Source organism: Leucopleurus acutus (assembly GCF_964270905.1).
Source record: "Leucopleurus acutus genome assembly, chromosome: 3".
NCBI lineage: Eukaryota > Metazoa > Chordata > Mammalia > Artiodactyla > Delphinidae > Leucopleurus > Leucopleurus acutus.
Window position 1 is genome coordinate 94,904,680 of NC_139145.1, and position 19,625 is coordinate 94,924,304.

Sequence of the window (19,625 nt, forward strand, 5' to 3'; positions counted from 1 at the left end):
ATCCTACACTTTAAACCAATGTCATAATGGAATACAACTTGGGAGATATTGTAGAGGAATAAGTCTATTTTGCATGTGGAATGAACGAACATGAATACTGGTAGCAAGAGAACAGACTGTGGTAGGTAGTCTTCAGAAATGGTCTCCACTGATCCCTTGTCTCCATGCCCACACATGCTGCTCCTCACATGACAGGGGAGGCTGTAATTTCCTCCCCTTGAATCTGAGGACACTTTAGTTATTTTCTTGACCAGAATATGTGTCAGAGCAATATTCAAAAACACCTGAGACCAGGTCATTAAAAGTCTTGCAGCTTTCATTTTTAACACTTACTCTTGGGATGTTCGCTCTCAGAACCCAGCTGCCAGGCTATGAGAAGCCAAAGCCATATGTAGGCATTTCAGCTGAGTTCCTGGCCAACAGTCAGCATCAACTCAGCCACGTGAGCGAGTCACCTTGGACTCTGAGCCCAGTTAAGCCTTCAGATGCCTCCAGCACCAGCCACAGTCTGACTGCAATCACATGAGATATCCCAAGTAAGGACAGTCAGTTGAGCCTAGTCAATACACAGAAGCGTATGTGATGATGATAAATTGTTTTAAGCTACTAAGTTTTGAGGAGGTTTGATGTGAAATAATAGACGGTAGGAACACCTCTTATCAGGACCAGCCATGTTTCTTCTGGTCTTTTCCTCCTTCCTTTTGCAAACAAAGGAATGATGCCTACAGCTGGAACAATCATCTTAAGCCCATGAAGGAAATACCAAAACATTTTTAGAGACCTTGACCCTGAATTCCTTGAGCTATAAATGAAGCACTATCAACCACAAACTTCCTGACTTCAACACATTAGGAAAAAGAATCTCCTATTTGGGCTTTTGGTTACACACAGCCATGTACACAAACATACTCCAGGGATGAGGTGAATACACAAAATGGTACCATAACGTGTTGTACTTCGCTAAACAGAGGCTGCTGGTTCAGCTTTGAGTTTTGTGGGCAAAGAAAAAGAATCAGTCACACAGCTACAAAATTGCCAGAGTATATAAAATAAAAAATCAAACTAGCTGTTCAATGGGAACCCAAACATTTCTGATACTGAATTGAAGTAAATATCTCTCATAGATCCTTGTAAAAAAAAGATATGGTGTGATGCAGTATACAATTTACTCATTGTTAACAAGTTAAATATGACATATCTTTCACAGCTATATATTTTTATAACATCTCTCTCATAATGCCAGACAGTCCAAAGCAATTCTACAAAGTGAAAAACAATGAAGTTTTACAGTTGTTGGCGGTCCAAATTAATCTAAGAATAAAATTCAGAATATAGAGAAAGTGGTGGCCAGTGATTTCTACTATCAATCTTTATAAAAACCTTCTTGCTACTAAGCTGTTGATAAATCAGTCTGATAAAATCCAGCAGTATAAGTATTGCATATAATTAAAGATAGACACAAATGCTGATGTGGAGATAGAGTTAGCATTTTCTTAAGAAAACTGAAGAGCCTAGTTAGGATATGTACCTAGATAGGAGACTCTAATTCAATCTGGAGATTGGCTGAGATAGTAAGCAGTAACAAAATAAGGGTTTTCTCTTAGAACATTTCTGTTCATTTCACAACAAAAATGGCAAACTAATATACTAATGATCAAGCCCATAGAGTATATGTCCAATAATTTTAACTTGGAAAAAAATTAGATTGGGTACTGCCAAGTGTCCTCTTGGACTGTATGTATATATGAACATGGTGTTGATTTGGATACAGGAGGTGAGGGAAATGCTAAGGCTGACTTTCCCTCTGGTCTCTGTACTAGCAACAGAGTGACACTGAGTGACATTTATGACACCTTTATAACAAATGTATGGAATTTCAGAGCATAGATGTGAGGCAATAAAATCATAGTATGACCTTATTTTCCTACTGTTTGTCTCCCTGTGCCTCAATTTCCTCAACTCCTCAACTTTATTTTATCTTTTTATTGTATATACATTTATAAACAACCTTATCCTTTCTTTGGAAACTGAGATTTACATTAGTAAAAATAAATTTCTTAAACTCATATTCAGTAGGCCATTCTGCTACTTTATAGCTGTTTGATTTGGAGCAAAGTCTTCAAATTTTCTGAGCCTCAGTATATTTGTCTGCAAAATGAAAATAATAATCTGAAAGAGCTATTGTGAGGACTGAATGAATTAACAAGTCTAAAGCATTTAGCACACTTGTGTTGTTAGTCTGAACTGTTAGTTATATGTGGAGAATAAGAGACTGTGGAAAACGAAATCTGGAAGACAACTAAGTTGAGGAAAATGATGGAGCCAGAATACAGTACAAATCTGTTAGTCTCTGAAGCTCTGCTCTTAATCGTGATGTGGTTAATCTTCAGATTGGTAGAGGATCTCAATCTGAGATTACAACAGAATCTTTTATGGAGCTTTCTAATTGTACAGATACTTAGGCCACTCCCTATGCTGATATAACATGAATTCTTGAGTGTGGGATCAGCACATGTATATAGTTTTTAAAATTTCCATAGGCTAGGAACCATCATACTTTCTGCAGAAAAGAAATCTCACTCTTTAACACTTCTATAAAGAGTCCCTTTGGTCCTGCTAATAGTTTTGACTTTCAGGTCCCCAGATATATTTGTTTTTTATACTGTGTACATCATAAAGGAGTTAAAAGTAAATAAAACTGCGAACAGATATCCAGAGTGGGTTTTTTTCTAGGAATAATGTTAAGTACCTTGATAGGCAACTAATTCAGGAACAGTAAACGGTGGACCTTTATGGATGCTAAAAATAAGTTTGATTGATCTACCCCTCAAAGTCTATTTTACCAGAAAGTTGAAAAAAGAGAAAAACTCAAAACTATGGGATATTGTGAAATTAAATTCACTTATCCATATCTTGAAAACAGAATATTGAAATCCATTAGAAAGATGAGCCAGAGAATTGGGATGATTACTTTTTGAAGCCCAGCTTGCCATATTCCAAGAAAGAAATAATTATCAACAGAAATGATATAGAGTTTATCTTCTCTGAAAGCCTACAACTTTACCTTAGATCTTAGGATTTGTTAAATCCATAGCTCTGGGCATGGTGTAATGCAAATCTGACAAGCCAAGGGCATCTAATTAAAGGTCACATGTTTGTTGCTTAGAAACAAGTAAATCTGCAGGCTTCTTGGACCTCCTTGACTACACTGGTGCTTGTCTACCTAAAATTTAGGTCATTTATCCACAAGAAGCTATTAGCCCACATGAAGCCTACTGGGTAAAATACAGTTGGAATTTTAGGAAGGGAGATTAGACCATGCACAGATGAAGAGTAACAACAGAGTCAGTGGGAAATATACGTAAAACAAAGAGATAAGAGCTAAAGTCGGAAGCTTAAAGATTGCCATCCTTCCTGTTTTGGAGATAAAGGATTAAAAAACAAAACAAAAAAAACAGCCTAATCACCCTATGTAAAGAACTTTCTTCAGGCTAGTGGGTGAACCGAGTCAAAGGATAAAATATATTCCTAATCCTTTTTAAGTAATGAAAATAGGTATGGGGCCAGGTTGCCCTAAAAAGGACCCTGGCAGATTAAGAGGAATAACTATCAGAGATGTTTGCTTACTTTGCTTCAAATGTCTATTTGAGAAAAACTCCCTAATTTTGCCTCATCCCTGATGACATGAGTATTGAAGGAACCTGTATAATTAGAATGGAGAGAAATCCAAGTAAAAACACATATATTTAGAGTCAGATGAAAAATAGAGCCAGAAACCTGGCTAGAGATCCTATACTATGCTCTATAATAGGATCTTTTAATGAAATACGCAGCATCCATTGTTTCTTAACCAGCCAGACATGAAAGTTTTGGGGAAGGTCCCTCTTCTATCTTCTTCCCTTCTGCCTTTACCTCTTGCCTTGTAACATGCTATTGATACAGGCAGGCAAAATATATTATAGACTGTGGATTTAAAAATGTTCAACTTCTGATGTAGGGACTGATGTGAAATTACAGGGACTATCAAACATCTATCTTAGTAAGTCAAGCATAGCATCTATACTGAGAATAATTTTTGCTGGATTTTTATAAGTCACTGAGGATAAAGCTGTTTATGAAAGCCATCCTTGAAAGTGCTGGGATAGGCTGAGGAGTATTGGGGAAATAAGTATTCCAATCACACATGTTTATGAAATGGATTATTTTAACTACACTCATCCCTTCAATAATTTTTCTTACAAGTTCTTTTACCTTACAACATGAAACAATTTTTCCTTTATTGCTTCACTTTAGATAGTAAATTAGGTAAAACTATATTGAATAAGCAAATATGAATAAAACTAAAATTAAAAGAGAAAAAAAAAAGAAAGAAAAAAAAAGAGGATAGTTGATTAAAGGTAATAGATTATATCCTTGGTAAACAACTAAACTCCAGAACCAGCAAGAAGCTGATAAGGTGTAGGTTGAGTACCCAACCCAAGGATTTGATTTCACAGTAGTAGTTACTTACCTAATAATTATAATTATGAGAAATTAGGCAGAAAGAAGTGACTTGATTTTCTAGCCACATGCAGTGGTTGGTCAGGCTTCCAGATCAAGTGTAGAACAGCTATATACTCCAAACCTATTCTTTCCCTCCATTTACTCCCCTCCTGAGCTGTGAATGCAATTACACTAGTTTCCATTGATCTCTAATTTTGGTTAGACTCTTACTAATAAAACAGCCAAAAGGAGGTACAAAAGGGAAAGGAGAATAGTTAACATGTTTTCAAACATCAAGATATCAGCAGCTATTTTATAATGTGTATTTAGCTTTGTAGGTGAAAATCCTAACCATTTTATCAGCATGCTTGTTACACATCTAATGAAAATTTATTTACATAGCTAAATAAAATTTTGTGTACTATCTGGCACTTTAATCAAAGTGTGACTTATGATGATGATTAAAATAGATTTGCAGTTCAGGAATGACTACACGAACATAATGAAATAAGAGCGTTTTTAACCAACATGTCAGAATTTCACATTCAGTTAAAAGATATTCTTTTTAAAGTAGTAACCTAGAGAAACTATATATTTCTTATAAAGTTGCCAGTTAGCATGTAGGTAAAATGCCAACTAAGTTGGCATTTTAAGTGGCCAAATACTCCAACTTACCTCATTGCTAGAGGATTACCTAACCTTGCCTTGCTGAACTCTAGAGTGGCTCCAGGGTTTGTTTTGGCCAATAAAATGTAGATGGAAATGAAATATATCACTTTAGGGCAGAAGCTTGTGAACTAGCATGCAGTTCACCACATCTGGACATTTAGCTACGAGGCAGTATTCCAGGCAGAGGTTTCTCCATCAGCCTTGGCCCTGGAGAAAAGACAATGAAGAGCAGAATCACAGTCCATAACAAATGGGCAGGGTAATGAGAAATAAATCTTTGCTGTTAGTCCACTGTGATTTGGGGACCATCTGTTACTACTATATGACTAGCCTATCCTGACACACACATTTAAATTACCTCCATGGCCCCTCTTGGCAAAGGAGTTTGTGACCCATACTTTTAAGTTCTCCTCTAATTTTTAGAATGTGAAAAACTGAAGCTCAATAGTGTTAAATACATGTTCAGAAGATAATGAAGTCAGTCTCTGTATCTAGGTCTGTCTGACTCCAAGGTGTATACACATACTTTAATTCCTTACTCTCCTATGTCATAATGTGATGGGAATGTTTTCACCGTTACTTTTCTCTCTCTCACAATACTGTAAATATATTAAATATATATTAAATATAATTAATATATATTATATATATATATATATAAATTAATATATATTAAATATATTAAATGGCTTTGAAATTCACTGGTTTCAAAGTAGTATCATAATTTAACAAGGAAGTTGCTAAAATACAATAACTCTTTTTGACAGATTTTTCTAGAAATCAAATAAAATACATATGTTAATATGTAATTCTATAGTGTTGTGTTTATCTTGTAAACACATTCTGTACCACTTTAAAAGTATTTTAAATCATATTTATTGTTTTGCATACAACTCAGACATTTTTAATATTCAAAAAACCCAAATGCAAAGTAATAAATTTGGCTTCTTTTCCCCACAAAAATGGGAAATACATCTTGGTAAAGAAATTTTTAAATTGTTTTTACACACCAGTTGTTTGTTGGGAATTATAGTTCCAGGAAAAAAAACAAAACAAAACCAAACCTTAACTGGCCAAAAAAAAAAAAAAAAAACTGATTAGTATGTAAACAGTTTACAATAATAAGGTAAGCAAGAAAGAAAAACTGATCAGAAAATACCCTGCTTTAAAGTAATTTTCAAATTTCTATTATGGTACAATTTATTCCCAACAACTCTGAGCCCATTAAGAGCACTTCTACACAGAGAAATACATAACAAAATGATACAGTATTTATTGCAACAAGAAATTAATTAAAGGTTATCATAATATATGTAACTTAAATACCCCCCCATTGATAAAGTGGCTTTTTATTCTTTAAACATAGAAATTCTGCTCTTCATTGTAGAAAGATGAAGTCCTCTCATCAAAAGGCACATTTTTATCTGCAAGGAAAATAAAAATACTATAAATGCCCATCCTGGAACAAATTTAAACACATGTAAAAATATTCCCAAAGATTTGAAATGACAGAAGATAATGAAAGTATTTAAGGAAATGATAATGAATGGCACCAATAAAACACATGATTACTTTGTCTATATTAATTATATCAGATAATATTCTTCAAATTATAATTCTAACTTTTTCAAAGGAATTTCATATATAATTATTGTGGGTAATTAAAGGCTATTTCATAGTCATACTAAAGTTATATCCTTATATAATATTCATAAACAACTTTAGTTGACTTAAGTATACAATGTAGTTATTTATGTATAGTTTCTATAAACACAATTCTTAACTGATCCTATGTCTAAACCTTCAGAAATGAGGATTAATTGAAGTTGCAGGCCTGGAAGTATATTCAATGAAACAAATAAAAAATGCTTTTAATATTTATACAGAAGATAAGGTTTTCTCTAAACTATATAATGGGCAAATTTGCCCATTTTCTTACCTTATTGACTAGTTTATGGTAATATGAGGCTATATTTTCATCACATATTTTTATAGACTTTAATTCTAATTATACATCAGGCTTTACTGCTACTTAATCCAAACCATAGATTCCAAGAAACTTCTGCTAATAAGAGCCATTACAACCAAAAGCACGTAGTCCAACCAAAGCCAAAGGTGTGCAGATTTTACTAACTTAATAAAGCGTCCTTTATAATCATCATTAACACATAGAACTTCACTGGAGATACCTATGAGAATGAGTACTACTCTCTTCCAACTTATTGTTTTGTCTGAATCTTTAGTAAGCAATCTATAATAGACCTCTAAATGATTAGATTATTACAAGCTAATGAGATTCTAATAAATTTTAATTTGAGGGTAAATTTAAGCTTTTTAAAAATATATATTGAAGGTCATTAAAAAACCTGCTACTCATGAACAATAAATAATTCCTCGGAATTCATGCCTATATTTAGTGACCCCCAACTCCAAACCCAACATTTCTCTTTTGCCAGTTGCCAAATTTAACCTTCAGAAAATACTCTGAATAGCCAGAGTGACATATTATAAGCTGTCTGCTCAATATTTATTATCTCCTTTTCGTTTGCTAATAAAAATACTGATTTTTTTGTGAGCAAAGTAGGGTGGCGGTCTGTTGGGGGGAAGGGGAGAGTTCTGAGAAATTTTGATTTCCTGATAAAGAGACAGATGTGGCTTGGGTTCTTGCCTCTCACTATTTTGTTTTCTGGAATACAGATGTGATGGCTAAAATGGAAGCAGCCATATAACCACGATAAAACACATCAGAAAAGATTTGGGAAAACTGCATAGATGTAGAGATCCTGTAATCAAACTGCCATTGAATAGATGCCAGGAGTCAACTCCTGCATACTTCTTATGATAGGAAAAGACTTTCGAGTCTCTGTAATTCTAGGTTCTCTACTACTTGTAGCAAGAAATAGTCAATCTAACAGAAGCAGAAAGTAGAATGGTGGTTACCAGGGACTGAGGGGAAAGGGAAATGGGGAATTGCTACTCTAAAGTGTATGAAGTTTCAGTTATGCAAGATGAATAAGTTCTAGAGACCTGTTAAATAACATTACACCTAAGGTTAACAATAGTGTATTATGTAACTAAAAATTTGAGAGGGTAAATCTCATGTTAAATATTTTTACCACATGTTTTTCTATGAGGTAAAGCAAGTCTGTAGTATCAATACATTTTATGGAAACCTCAGTGTGAGTATTTTTCAAGCTTCAAGAATGTTCTGTCTCTACACATTATGCAATGATACAATAAAAAAAGACATTTTCAAGGACAAACTAAGAGCTCACTGGGAAAATCTTAAACTATCAAAATGGCTATTAAACCAAATCAAGTTTGAAAGGAAAAACTGTCCTAGTGTAGTCAAGAGTATTGTTATTCTTTGTTCATTTAAATACATTTGCAAATATTAGATTACTGGAGTTTTTTTTCCTCCCTGGTCCTTTTAAAGAAGAGATAATATCTTTGGATTTTAAAGAATGAACACTATCTGAGAATGATGGGAAAGGTTAATGCCTTAATAATTGTGTTTAGGACTTTTTCTGTCCATAAACTTGAGGTCCTTGTCCCTGTACTGTCCTGCAACCCCATTCACATAAATCAACCTTACAGGTGGCTATGCTCTGCGTCCCACGCCCAACTATCCCACTATATACCTCAGAGAGTCTGCAATCCAGACTATCACGGCAGAATATAAATCCTGAACCAAAGCAGTAAGTAAACATTTTATTAAATAGATCAACTGCTATATGAACAGAAACTTGTGATTCAACTGTTCTGTAAGTTTCCATTTGACAGAATTAGTTTAGACCAGATCAGTCAAACACTTTTGCCCTAGGTCTGTACTGTCCAACACAATAGCAATCTGGCAATTTAAATTAAAATTTCAATTAGTTAAAACCCAATAAAATTAAACATTCAGTTCCTCAGTCACACTAGTCAAATTTCAAATGTTGAAGAGCCACATATGGCTAGCGGCTATCATATTAGACAGGGCAACTCTAGACCATGTGCTGAGATGAGAAAACAGCATTACCAAACAGAATTTAATGTTACATATCATTTGCTGAAATAATATACAAATTATGTTCTTAACCAATAAGGACACTGTGATGATGAATGGAGCAAGGCATTTTCTTCTAAGGCTCAATGTCCACAAAAAAGTAAAACATACAAAAAACCCCAAAACCCTACATGAAGGTTCTCTTTTATTACCTGTTTAAATAATGACAAAGACAGCATAGTTCCCTTTAAATGGGTAAACTACAGACTATCCTACTAGTAACACACACTGGACATCCTTAAATACCAGTTTCTATCTAAAATAAGCATTAGTACTTTGACATATTCCTATACATATTCTATTTACTTTGAATAACCTTAGTGTTTATTCTGATAAAATGTTATGCTCCACATTGAAAGTAGTGATTTAGAAATTAGAACTATTTTCAAATTGATAACTGTTTGAATAAGATCTTCTTAATGAGAGTTTCTGGTTAACACACTTATATCAAATCTGCTTCCTGACTGTGATATGCTGATGTTAATAACCAGAAAATACTTTGTAGCCAAGTAACATTGAGCACAAATGTAATGAACACATACAATACAATACTAAATTTAATGAAGCAGAATGGAAGTAGCTAAAAAGCAAATATAGAGTTTTTAAAATTACATACTTGGCAGAAATCACTAGAATAGCCTTGAAGTGATAGCAGTACTAGCTTTTAGAAGCTGCTACCAAGATTGCCAAAATGTCCTTTAGTGTACATCAATATAAAATAATAATAATAACTTTACTGTTCAGCAGAAATCAAACAGAATAACAAGGTATTTTTGCCACTTGTTTTGTGTTGTAAAGCACTGTTTTAAACTGCATTTTTGAGACTGCTTATGAGTATTTACTTCCAACATTTTTTTAAAGAAAAATGAAGGTAATTTTTAGTTAATATACAGCTGTCTCTGATTACTCATCGGTTTTTCTATCTGAGAGAGCTAAAACGTCCTACACAATTGTTAAAGAATTGATATTTGGTTTTCAGTTTTATAATTCCTTTGCACAAAATGTTTCAGTAACCAAACAAAAGAAATTACCTCTAATATACAAAATTAGGATATCAATAGCAAATTCAAGAGAAGTCATATTAACTAAACTGCTTGAGCTATTTTTTTCCACATACCTACAAATTTTCCCAATTTGACTGTATTAACCTCAATGCTTAAATCTAGTGGTAAGGATGGTTAACTCCTCAATATCCATTCAACCCCAGATAATAATTCTGAACTAATCATGGTACTTCCATTTTTCTTGCAAGTGTTTAGTTTAGGAATGATCACATAACCAATGATATGAAAAACAAAAACAAAACTCTGTTAAACAGAGTTTCTGGGGAAACTATTCTCATTCCTAAGGAGGAGACACAAGATAGCTGGTCCGTAACTTCCACTGAAAATTACTATTCTGGGCATGATTATAGGAACTGCTGGCACCATCCTATTATTGGCCTCAGAATGAAGCCCGCACTTGAAGATGGTCAGAGTCAAAGGGATCACAAAGAACAGAAGCCAAGAGCCCTGATGTACTGTGCCTGGAGTTGGCCCTACCTGTTATAACTTATTACATGAAATAATAAACTTCCTTCAGGAAATTTAGGTTAAACCATATACTAGCAGTTTCATATGGTTCAATCTAATGCAAAGAAAGTTAAAAATAAGTACTCCAAATTCTAGCCACCAACAATTACTATTAAAATTTTTATGTATTAAAAGCCACATTAAAAATACCCCTCTCAGAGCTGACTACAAAAGGATAGTTTTATACTGTGATGAAATTTTAAGCAAGGAAATTAATTTACCTCTCTGGAAATGACTTGCTTCCCGTTATTTTGTGGATAGAATTTGGAAAATGAAGATGAACTAATTTTAGAAAGCACTTTTAAACAATGAAAGAACCATCAGTAAGACATGATCCAACAAGAATCACCAGCAGTTATACTGTAGACTAATATGATTCTGCACTGCAGTTGGCAAGGCAGGCAAATAATAATATTTATATTCCTAATTTTGGGGGTCCCATTTGAAAAATGAACAATAGCGAGTGCTTGTACAGAAGACAGAATGAACAGACTTTAGAATTATTCTTTTTATGGGTATAAATCAAATAAATATTTGAAAAATGAAATGAGATTTCAGCAGGAAGAGAAGCCTAGATTACTTAAACTCTCTGAGCCTCAGTTTTCCTATCTTTTCCCCTGCAGAGCACAGGCTCCGGATGCGCAGGCTCAGTGGCCTGGCCCATGGGCCCAGCCGCTCCGCGGCATGTGGGATCTTCCCGGACCGGGGCACGAACCCGTGTCCCCTGCATCGGCAGGCGGACTCTCAACCACTGCGCCACCTGGGAAGCCCCAGTTTTCCTATCTTTAAAGTGAGAGCAATAGAAACTACCCTGCAAGATGGTCTTGATGATTTCATTGTTAAGGAGCCTAGCACAGTGTCTGGTACATCCTGCACTAAGGCAGGTATTACTATTAAGTGATTATTATAATTACACCTATTATAGTTCTGTTACCCAACTCTGTCCAGGTTTCCCCCTGGCTCAGTGATAGGACCCCTGCCTGATTTTATCCCTCTAAAGACATTCTCTCTACCACTGTCATACATTCCTTTGCTTTTTTCTACCATTTATATGACTGCTCTGGGAAGCCTTTCCTGAAAATCCTCTTTCAGGGCCTACGAAGACCTTGTGATACACTCTCCATATAAGTATTGATTTTTCCCTTTTATTGAGAGCAACAAATGGCATTAACCATGATTATCAGCTGTTATTAAAGTGAGTTACAATAGGATCTATACAGATAGTCCCCAACTTATGATGGTTTGACTTAACAATTTTTTTTTGACTTTATCATGGTGTGAAAATAATATGCATTCAGTTGAAACCATACTTCAAATTTTGAATTAGATCTTTTCTCAGACTAGTATTATCTTTCCTCTTTTGTGATGCGGGGCAGTGGCAGGGAACCATGGTTCCCAATCAGCCATGTGATCACAAGGGTAAACAAATGATACACTTAAAACCATTTTGTACTCATACAACCAATCTGGTTTTCACTTTCAGTGTGGTACTCAATAAATTACATGAGATATTCAACACTTTATTATAAAACAGGCTTTGTGTTAGATGATTTTGCCCAACTATAGGCTGATATAAGTGCTCTGAGCACATTTAAGGTAGGCCAGGCTAAGCTATGATGTTCAGTTAAGTTTGGTTTATTAAATGCATTTCCGACTTATGATATCATCAGTTTACACTGGCTTTATCAGGACATGTCCCCATTGTAAGCTGAGGAAGATCTGTGCATCTTTCCCATAAGATAAATTTGAAATGTTGAATAAATTGATGGCATAATGCATGTTTAATATCTAATACCAACATTGGAAGATCAGAGAAAGTCCTGCCCATTGAATCTACTTCAAATGAAGTAATAGAGTTTGGACTGTATATCTCAACAGAAAATAATCTCTAAGTTACAGAAGGTAATAGGAATACAAACACACCTCTATCCACACTTCTCTGAAACTTCTGTCCATTACTAGAAAAGAAATGAGTCTACCTTCCTCAAAGTGAGAGACAGAAAAAGAGGTCGATGTGTGCATAGACCTTGAAAAAAAATCACAGTAGAGATCTAAAATCAGTGTAGGTGTTATTTAATGCTGTTTGAAGAAGAAAATAAAAGGGGAATAGAAAAACTGGTCTTTGCTTCTTGGCACCCTGAAATATCCATCTTATTGCTCATTTTAAAAGGTGCAAAAGTAGGTCGGGCTTAGAGAAGAGCAGTACCTCTGGTTTTAGCAAGGTCAAAAAACAATAATTGGGAATCCTAAGTCTAGCTCAGACTTCTTTGTTCTGTATTTCTGGCCTATGTATGTATATCTATTGTTAATGACATGAGGCTGGGCATTTTGTCCATTTTTGTTCACCACTGTATCCCCAGAGCTTAGTAGAGTGCCTGGGGATACATGGCAGATAGTCTATCATTGCTCTTAGTGAAAAAATGAATCCATCCAATTTGCTATGTCCTCTGGGATATCATAGGCACCTCCAATATTCATGGTTAAAACTGACCTCACACCCTTTGATAATAATCCCACTCCTATAAATTTACCCTGAGCATACACCTCCAATAATATAAAAATATGTATGTGCAGGTTTATTCATTGCAGTATAATTTGTAATTGCAAAATCATTGAAAACTACCTAAACATCAGAGCATAGGCAACTGATTCAATAAATCATGATACATACACAACATGGAGTACTATGTAGCTGTGAAAATAAAATCTCTATGAACTTACGTAGCATGACTTACAAGAGATACTATTAAGTGCAACCAAAAAATATAAAAGAATATACACTATATGCTACCTCTTGTGTAAGAAAGAAGAGAAACATAAGAAATAACATATTCCAACCAACTTTCATCAAAAGAACCACAGGAGGACAAACAAGAAAATAATGAAGTTGATTATCTACAATGGGTGAGATGGGAAGAATGGAGTGGAAGGGATATGAGGGAGTGCTACTTCTCTGAGTGTGCCAGAGAGTGAGTGGGTGTATATTCTTAAAATTTTTTGGCATAGTTTTTACTTTTGGAAGCATGTTAGTGTTTTTCATATTTAAAAAAAACAATAAAAATGGGAAGGACAGAATAAATCTAAAACAGAAGCAAGCAAATGACTTAAATTATATTTCAAATGACTATTACAACCACATAGAAGAGGGGAGAAAAAAAAGAACTAAGCCAAATTACTTGCTGTATCTGACTACCCTCAGTCCTGGGCAGGATGAGGCTCTGAGGAGAAAACTGCAAACAAATCCTAAACTCTTCTTGGTAGATTTGATTATTGTAGTGCTCTAGGCAAAGCAATTCTGAAACTATATTAGTTTTATTATAAGATTGAGCAAAGAAGTAAACATATTGATGTTGCTGGGAGCCAGGATGTTGCTGGGAGACATTCTTAACACAATGAACAAGAAAAATGCCACTATGGAAAAGGAAGAAGGCAAGAAAGAACCCAGTGGGGATGGACTGGAATGGCAGAATGGGAGGTGTGAAGTAATAATATCTAAAGTATGCACATATATGCAAATATGCATGTATAAGTGTGCACGAGTGTGTGTGTGTGTGTGTGTGTGTGTGTGTGTGTGAGCGCGCATGTGCGTTTATGTATACATTTCATAAGCTTGTCTGCTGACAGGGCCAAGAAGAAAGGACGCCCAGTAACAAAGAGCTCACCTAGTACCCAAAGGAACTAAGCCTCCTTGGAGAAATGGTTGATTCCATGGCTGTAGCAGGGTAGGTACAAAATGAGCCTGGAACACCTTGTTAGGCCAAAATGTAAGGAAGTGCTTAAAAAAAAAAAGGGAGCAAATCACAAGTGCACAGAAGCCAGCTTGAAGAGGCTCTCACTGGCAAGTACATCAGTGAATTATAAACCTTTGAAAAAAGAGAAAATCATGATTCCATAATGTCAATAAGTAGATAGATAGGTAAGTAGGTAGATAGATAGATAGATAGATAGATAGATAGATAGATAGTTAGATAGGCACACGGATAGGTAGAAAAAGAAGAAATGAGGGTAAGCTCTTGCTTACAGTACAGTGTCCATGCTGAATGGTAAATATGGAGGAAATGTTGTGGTTGGAAAATCATTATTTTGCAACTATCATAGTGAAGATTAGATCAGGCAAGAATCATGACAAATGGGTACTAAACCTAGGGGGAAATGTTGATGATAAGCAAAATATTTTCATGATTTTAAAATGTCTATTTATTAGTTGCAAAGGGGAAAAAAACAGTGCATACTAGAGAAATTAGACAAAACCTTGAAGAGGTACATCACAATTACCACTGCTACTGAAGGACAGATGGACACTATGTGTCTCCAGATACAATATCCTGAGAAGGATGTAGAAAGATCTATGTAGTATTTCCACCAAGAATGCATACTCTGAATCTAATTATAAGGAAATACCAGAACATCAGTTAAATATAAAATGAGAGGGATGCAATCTTCCAGATCTATATTATGTGAGGAAAGAGAGAACACAAGAGAACAAATAAAGTAAAATGTTAAGGAAAGGTGATTCTAGATAAAAAGTTTAGGATACTCTTTGTACTATTTTTATTCCTATAACTTTTCTGTAGATTTGAAATTATTCCCAGACAGAAAGTTTTTTCTTTTTAAGTAATGTATGAACATATGCTCTTTGAAGAAAAAAAATCAAATAACATAGAAGTATATAGAATGAAAAGTAAAAATGAAAATGAACTGTCAACCCCCCAATCTCACCTCTTCCCCACTAGAAGCTAAGCTTCACAAAGTCAGGATTTAAAAAATTTGTCTTTTCTATTCTGTTGCTTTAATGTGTTCCAAGCACCTAGACTAGTGCCAGGCATTAAATAGTTGCTGTATAAACTAGCTGCTACATCATTCATTTATTGGATGAATGAATGAATGAATAGGTAAGTACACTTAACAGTGTGCTGTTCTCCTCACTTAATCTAGACATATGTACGTTAAAGTTTATTCTAAGTTTTTTAAGTAAATGGTATCATAATACTAAAAAATTCAAGCTGATTTCACTATCAATTATCACTGATAATTATCATTATCATTACTCCCAAAACTGCTTCTCCATTATTACCATTTCTCTCTCTTTCACCCCCCAAACACAATACCTAAATCTTGTTGATAATACCTTTCAAAGCCTCTTGAATAATTCACTCCTCTCTACTTCTCTTGCTATCACCTAGCACAGGCCACCCCATGTACGTGTACCATCTAACGGGTCTTCTTCCTGGTCACCTTACTTCTTATCTTACTCTTCTCCAATTTATGCACAGTAATCTTCCAACTATAGCTTTGATTGTTTTCCCTGTCTTAAAATTTTCCAAGTGTCTCTTTGTAACCTGTAGAATAACTTCTAACTGATTAACATGGATCACAGCCTGCCTTCTGATTCTTTGTTCTGCCTTACCCTCTTCCTTTTGCATTCAAAGCTCAAAAATCATTCATCCACCCATTCATTTATTTCACACATATTAATATAGCATATATTTAACTTCTTTGAGTTTCTTGAATACACTATACTATACTCTTTTGCTTCTGGTACTTTGTGACTGCAGTTCTGTCTCCAACTCCTGCCCCTGTATCCACCTTTCATTTAGCTAATTTTTACTCATGTCTCAAGTCTCAGTTTACATGTCACTTCCAAGAGGCTTTTCTGGACCATGTGTTTTTGGTTAAGTGTTCTGTGCCCCCACTATTGGTTCTCACACCACCCTATTCTTATTCTTTCTCTGTTTATGTAACTCTGATTAATGTCTAGCTGCCTAATGGAATGCAAGATTCATGAGAAGCAGGGCATAAGAGAGAGATAAATATGGGAGAAAGGTCTGTGATGAAGCAAAATACAGAATAAAAGATGGCTACAGGTAACTATATCTCATGGAAACTGTCCCCTTCTTTATGCCCCTCCTACCTTCCCTAGTTCTGTCCCTCTTCATCACTCCTAGGCCACTTTCCCCACTACTACAACACAGATCTCGTTATCTGATTACATATATTTCAGTCAAGCGGCATCAATAGTTCTCCAATGATAGCAGGGCACTACCAAACTCCTTAAAAGACTACAAAATTCTTCCGGGCTTCCCTGGTGGCGCAGTGGTTGAGAGTCCGCCTGCCGATGCAGGGGACACAGGTTCGTGCCCTGGTCCGGGAAGATCCCACATGCCGCAGAGCGGCTGGGCCCGTGAGCCACGGCCACTGAGCCTGTACGTCTGGAGCCTGTGCTCCGCAACAGGAGATGCCACAACAGTGAGAGGCCCGCGTACCGCAAAAAAAAAAAAAAAAAACTTCCTATTTTGCTAAAAAAAAAAAGACCTTGCCCATCCCCATGACTTGTCACAGCTGATCCCCAGGTATAACACCTTTCATGTATAAATACATGTGCACACAAAACAGGCTGCATTCCAGACATTTTCTGCTGCTTACATTCTGAACAGCTATCATTTTTCACAACTACTAAGCTCTGGGTGGTTGCTTCTGACTGTCAAGCACACTTAAAATAGACAAACTGGGCTTCAAATTCAGTTCCTCTTTGGAAACAACCCCGACTTCCTAAGTCAACAGCTTCCTTTTTTGTGTTCCCTTTCTGTGTGTGTACAGAAGACGTACCTCGTATGCATTTAGCTTTTTAAAATACTACAAATACCACACTCTTTAAATACTATAAAAACTTTGCTGAAAATTAAAGGAAAATAATTATATAAAAAGTGAGACTTCACCCCCCATCCTCCTCAATGAGCACCTTCTGTAGGGTGAGCCCAAGATGAGAGAAATGGTGAGGTGTTCCTTCAGTCAGTTTCAGTTCCCAACTGTATTTCACAATTACTGTCATTCTAGTGTGTAAAGATAAGTATCTATTACACACAGTGGCTCCTAAATGCATGCAAGCAACTTCATCAGGTTCACACCTAAAGAAGCAGTCAACAACTGGCAATATTAGACTTAATGGGCATTGTACAATACTTTATAGGCAATTTAAGGTCTTTCAGGGGGTATATTTGAATGTTCTAAATAAACTTTAGAATATTCTAAATAAAAACATTTTTATGTATTCTATTCATGTTTATTTTCACTAAGAGACTGAATCCCTAATGAACAAATACAGTTGTTTTGTTCATGTTTATATATCAGGTCTCTAATACTATTTTATGGCATTTCATGAATGTATTTTTATTAAATGAATGAATTACAAGCAACTAAAAGCTCATATGTATTTGATTTAATAGCCCAATTTTTGTTGAGTCTTTTTTTTAACCCCCAGATTTCTGTACTCTTTCTATATGCACCTGATTCTGGACTCCAGTTTTCCTTCATCCAACTAATTTCCTCCTCTATTTCAACATGTCTTTCCCTATTGAGTGGAACCTTTATTGCCTCCTTTCCTCATTCTATTTGCATTGAAACTAGTCTATATCCATATAACTTTGTTTATCCAAACCTTTTAGGAAAGGTCTTAACACTCAGTGAGAATAGATCTGAGAATAGACGTTATAGCCACACTGTCAGACCACTGACTATTAGTCCCACAATTCTGCCAAAAACACTGTTTACAAATAGAATAACCCAGACTAAAACCAAAATATTTTCAGAATGCAAAAAGAAAATCAAGTTTACTAATCTCCCTCCCTCCCTCCCTCCCTCCCTCTCCCTCTCCCTCTCCCTCTCTCTCTCTCTCTCTCTCTCTCTCTCTCTCCCACACACACACACACACACACAGAATTATTATGATGCAGCAGTTAAAAGGACCAAGCTCTTCAAGGAGATTTACAATAATGATTTCTTTGGGGGATGATATTCTATTGTTTACATCTCTTTTAGCAAAGCAATGTGAATGTGAGCTATTTGTTGGGTATCACAAAGAACTTCATTAAATAGAACTGAAAATAATCATTTAGGATACAAACTGTTAAATGAAATTCTACTTTATTTTTTCAGTTTACTTGTCAAAGTACCTCCTGACTCATGGAATTAAACTGCTCAACACTTACCTTCGAGGATGATTGACATCAAACAATGTGTTATCATCATCCTCATCATCTTGTTCTAAAGGTGTCAATTCCATGTTTTCTATGTTAGTGTCCAAAACTCCGTATCTCCTAGTCTTTCGGTTTCTTCTTCTCATCCTATTAAATAGAACATATTAATGAATAAAAATTATTTGAATATGGTATACATGATCTTTATACTTACTTGTAAACTAAAAATAAATTATCCCAGTTTCTGACATTGGAGGCATTCAATATCAGAATGGTTACATTTCAGAAACGAAACCAATTTACCACCTAGGATTATCAATTAAACAAAAGCTACTCCTGTATGTTTGTGTGCCATCACCATTTCTTCCGTCTGACATACCTCCTTCTCTTTCTGTCAACGTATAATGTTGACAGATAATCCCTCAAGTCTTAGTTCTGGTACAATATTTTTACTGAAGGCTTATGTTCCAGCCTTTTCCCCATCTCCTCCATGCCTTACCACTGTGCAGCGTTAGGTACTTTCTGCCCCACTATGAAACTGTATGTATATATGCACTCAAATTCTAGACTAGGTAGCGTACACTCCTGGCTGCATATCAGAATCACCTAGGGTATTTTAAAAAGCTCCTTACTCGGGCCGTATCGCCATACAATTAAATTATAATTTCCAGGGATAGGAACTAGACATCAATAGCTTATTAACGTTCTACAAGTGTCTCCAATGTACTGAAAGCCACTATCCTAGATCAATGGTTCTTGAAGTGTGGTTCTCTGGATCAGCAGAATCACAGTCATCTACAGCCTTATTAGAAATGCAAATCCTCATGCCCACCCGGACCTAGTGAGTAAGAAACTTTGAATTTGGGGCCCAGAAACCAGTGT

General features: G+C 35.4%; 1 protein-coding gene across 2 annotated transcripts in view; it reads right to left on the minus strand.

The window, feature by feature from the left end:
* Window positions 1-5,978: 5,978 nt before the first annotated feature.
* Window positions 5,979-19,625, minus strand: part of FAM174A (family with sequence similarity 174 member A) — a gene marked incomplete at its 3' end in the record, with an annotated part of 35,534 nt that continues 21,887 nt past the window's right edge. The window contains exons 2-3 of one of the 2 annotated variants that reach the window (XM_082835408.1): window positions 18,756-18,890; window positions 5,979-6,575 (exon numbers count right to left, since the gene is read on the minus strand). In XM_082835408.1, coding sequence (XP_082691534.1) covers window positions 6,572-6,575; window positions 18,756-18,890 — 139 coding nt within the window. Of the gene's footprint in view, window positions 6,576-18,751; window positions 18,891-19,625 lie in introns of those variants that run through there. The other variant, XM_082835409.1, reaches the window with a different exon arrangement.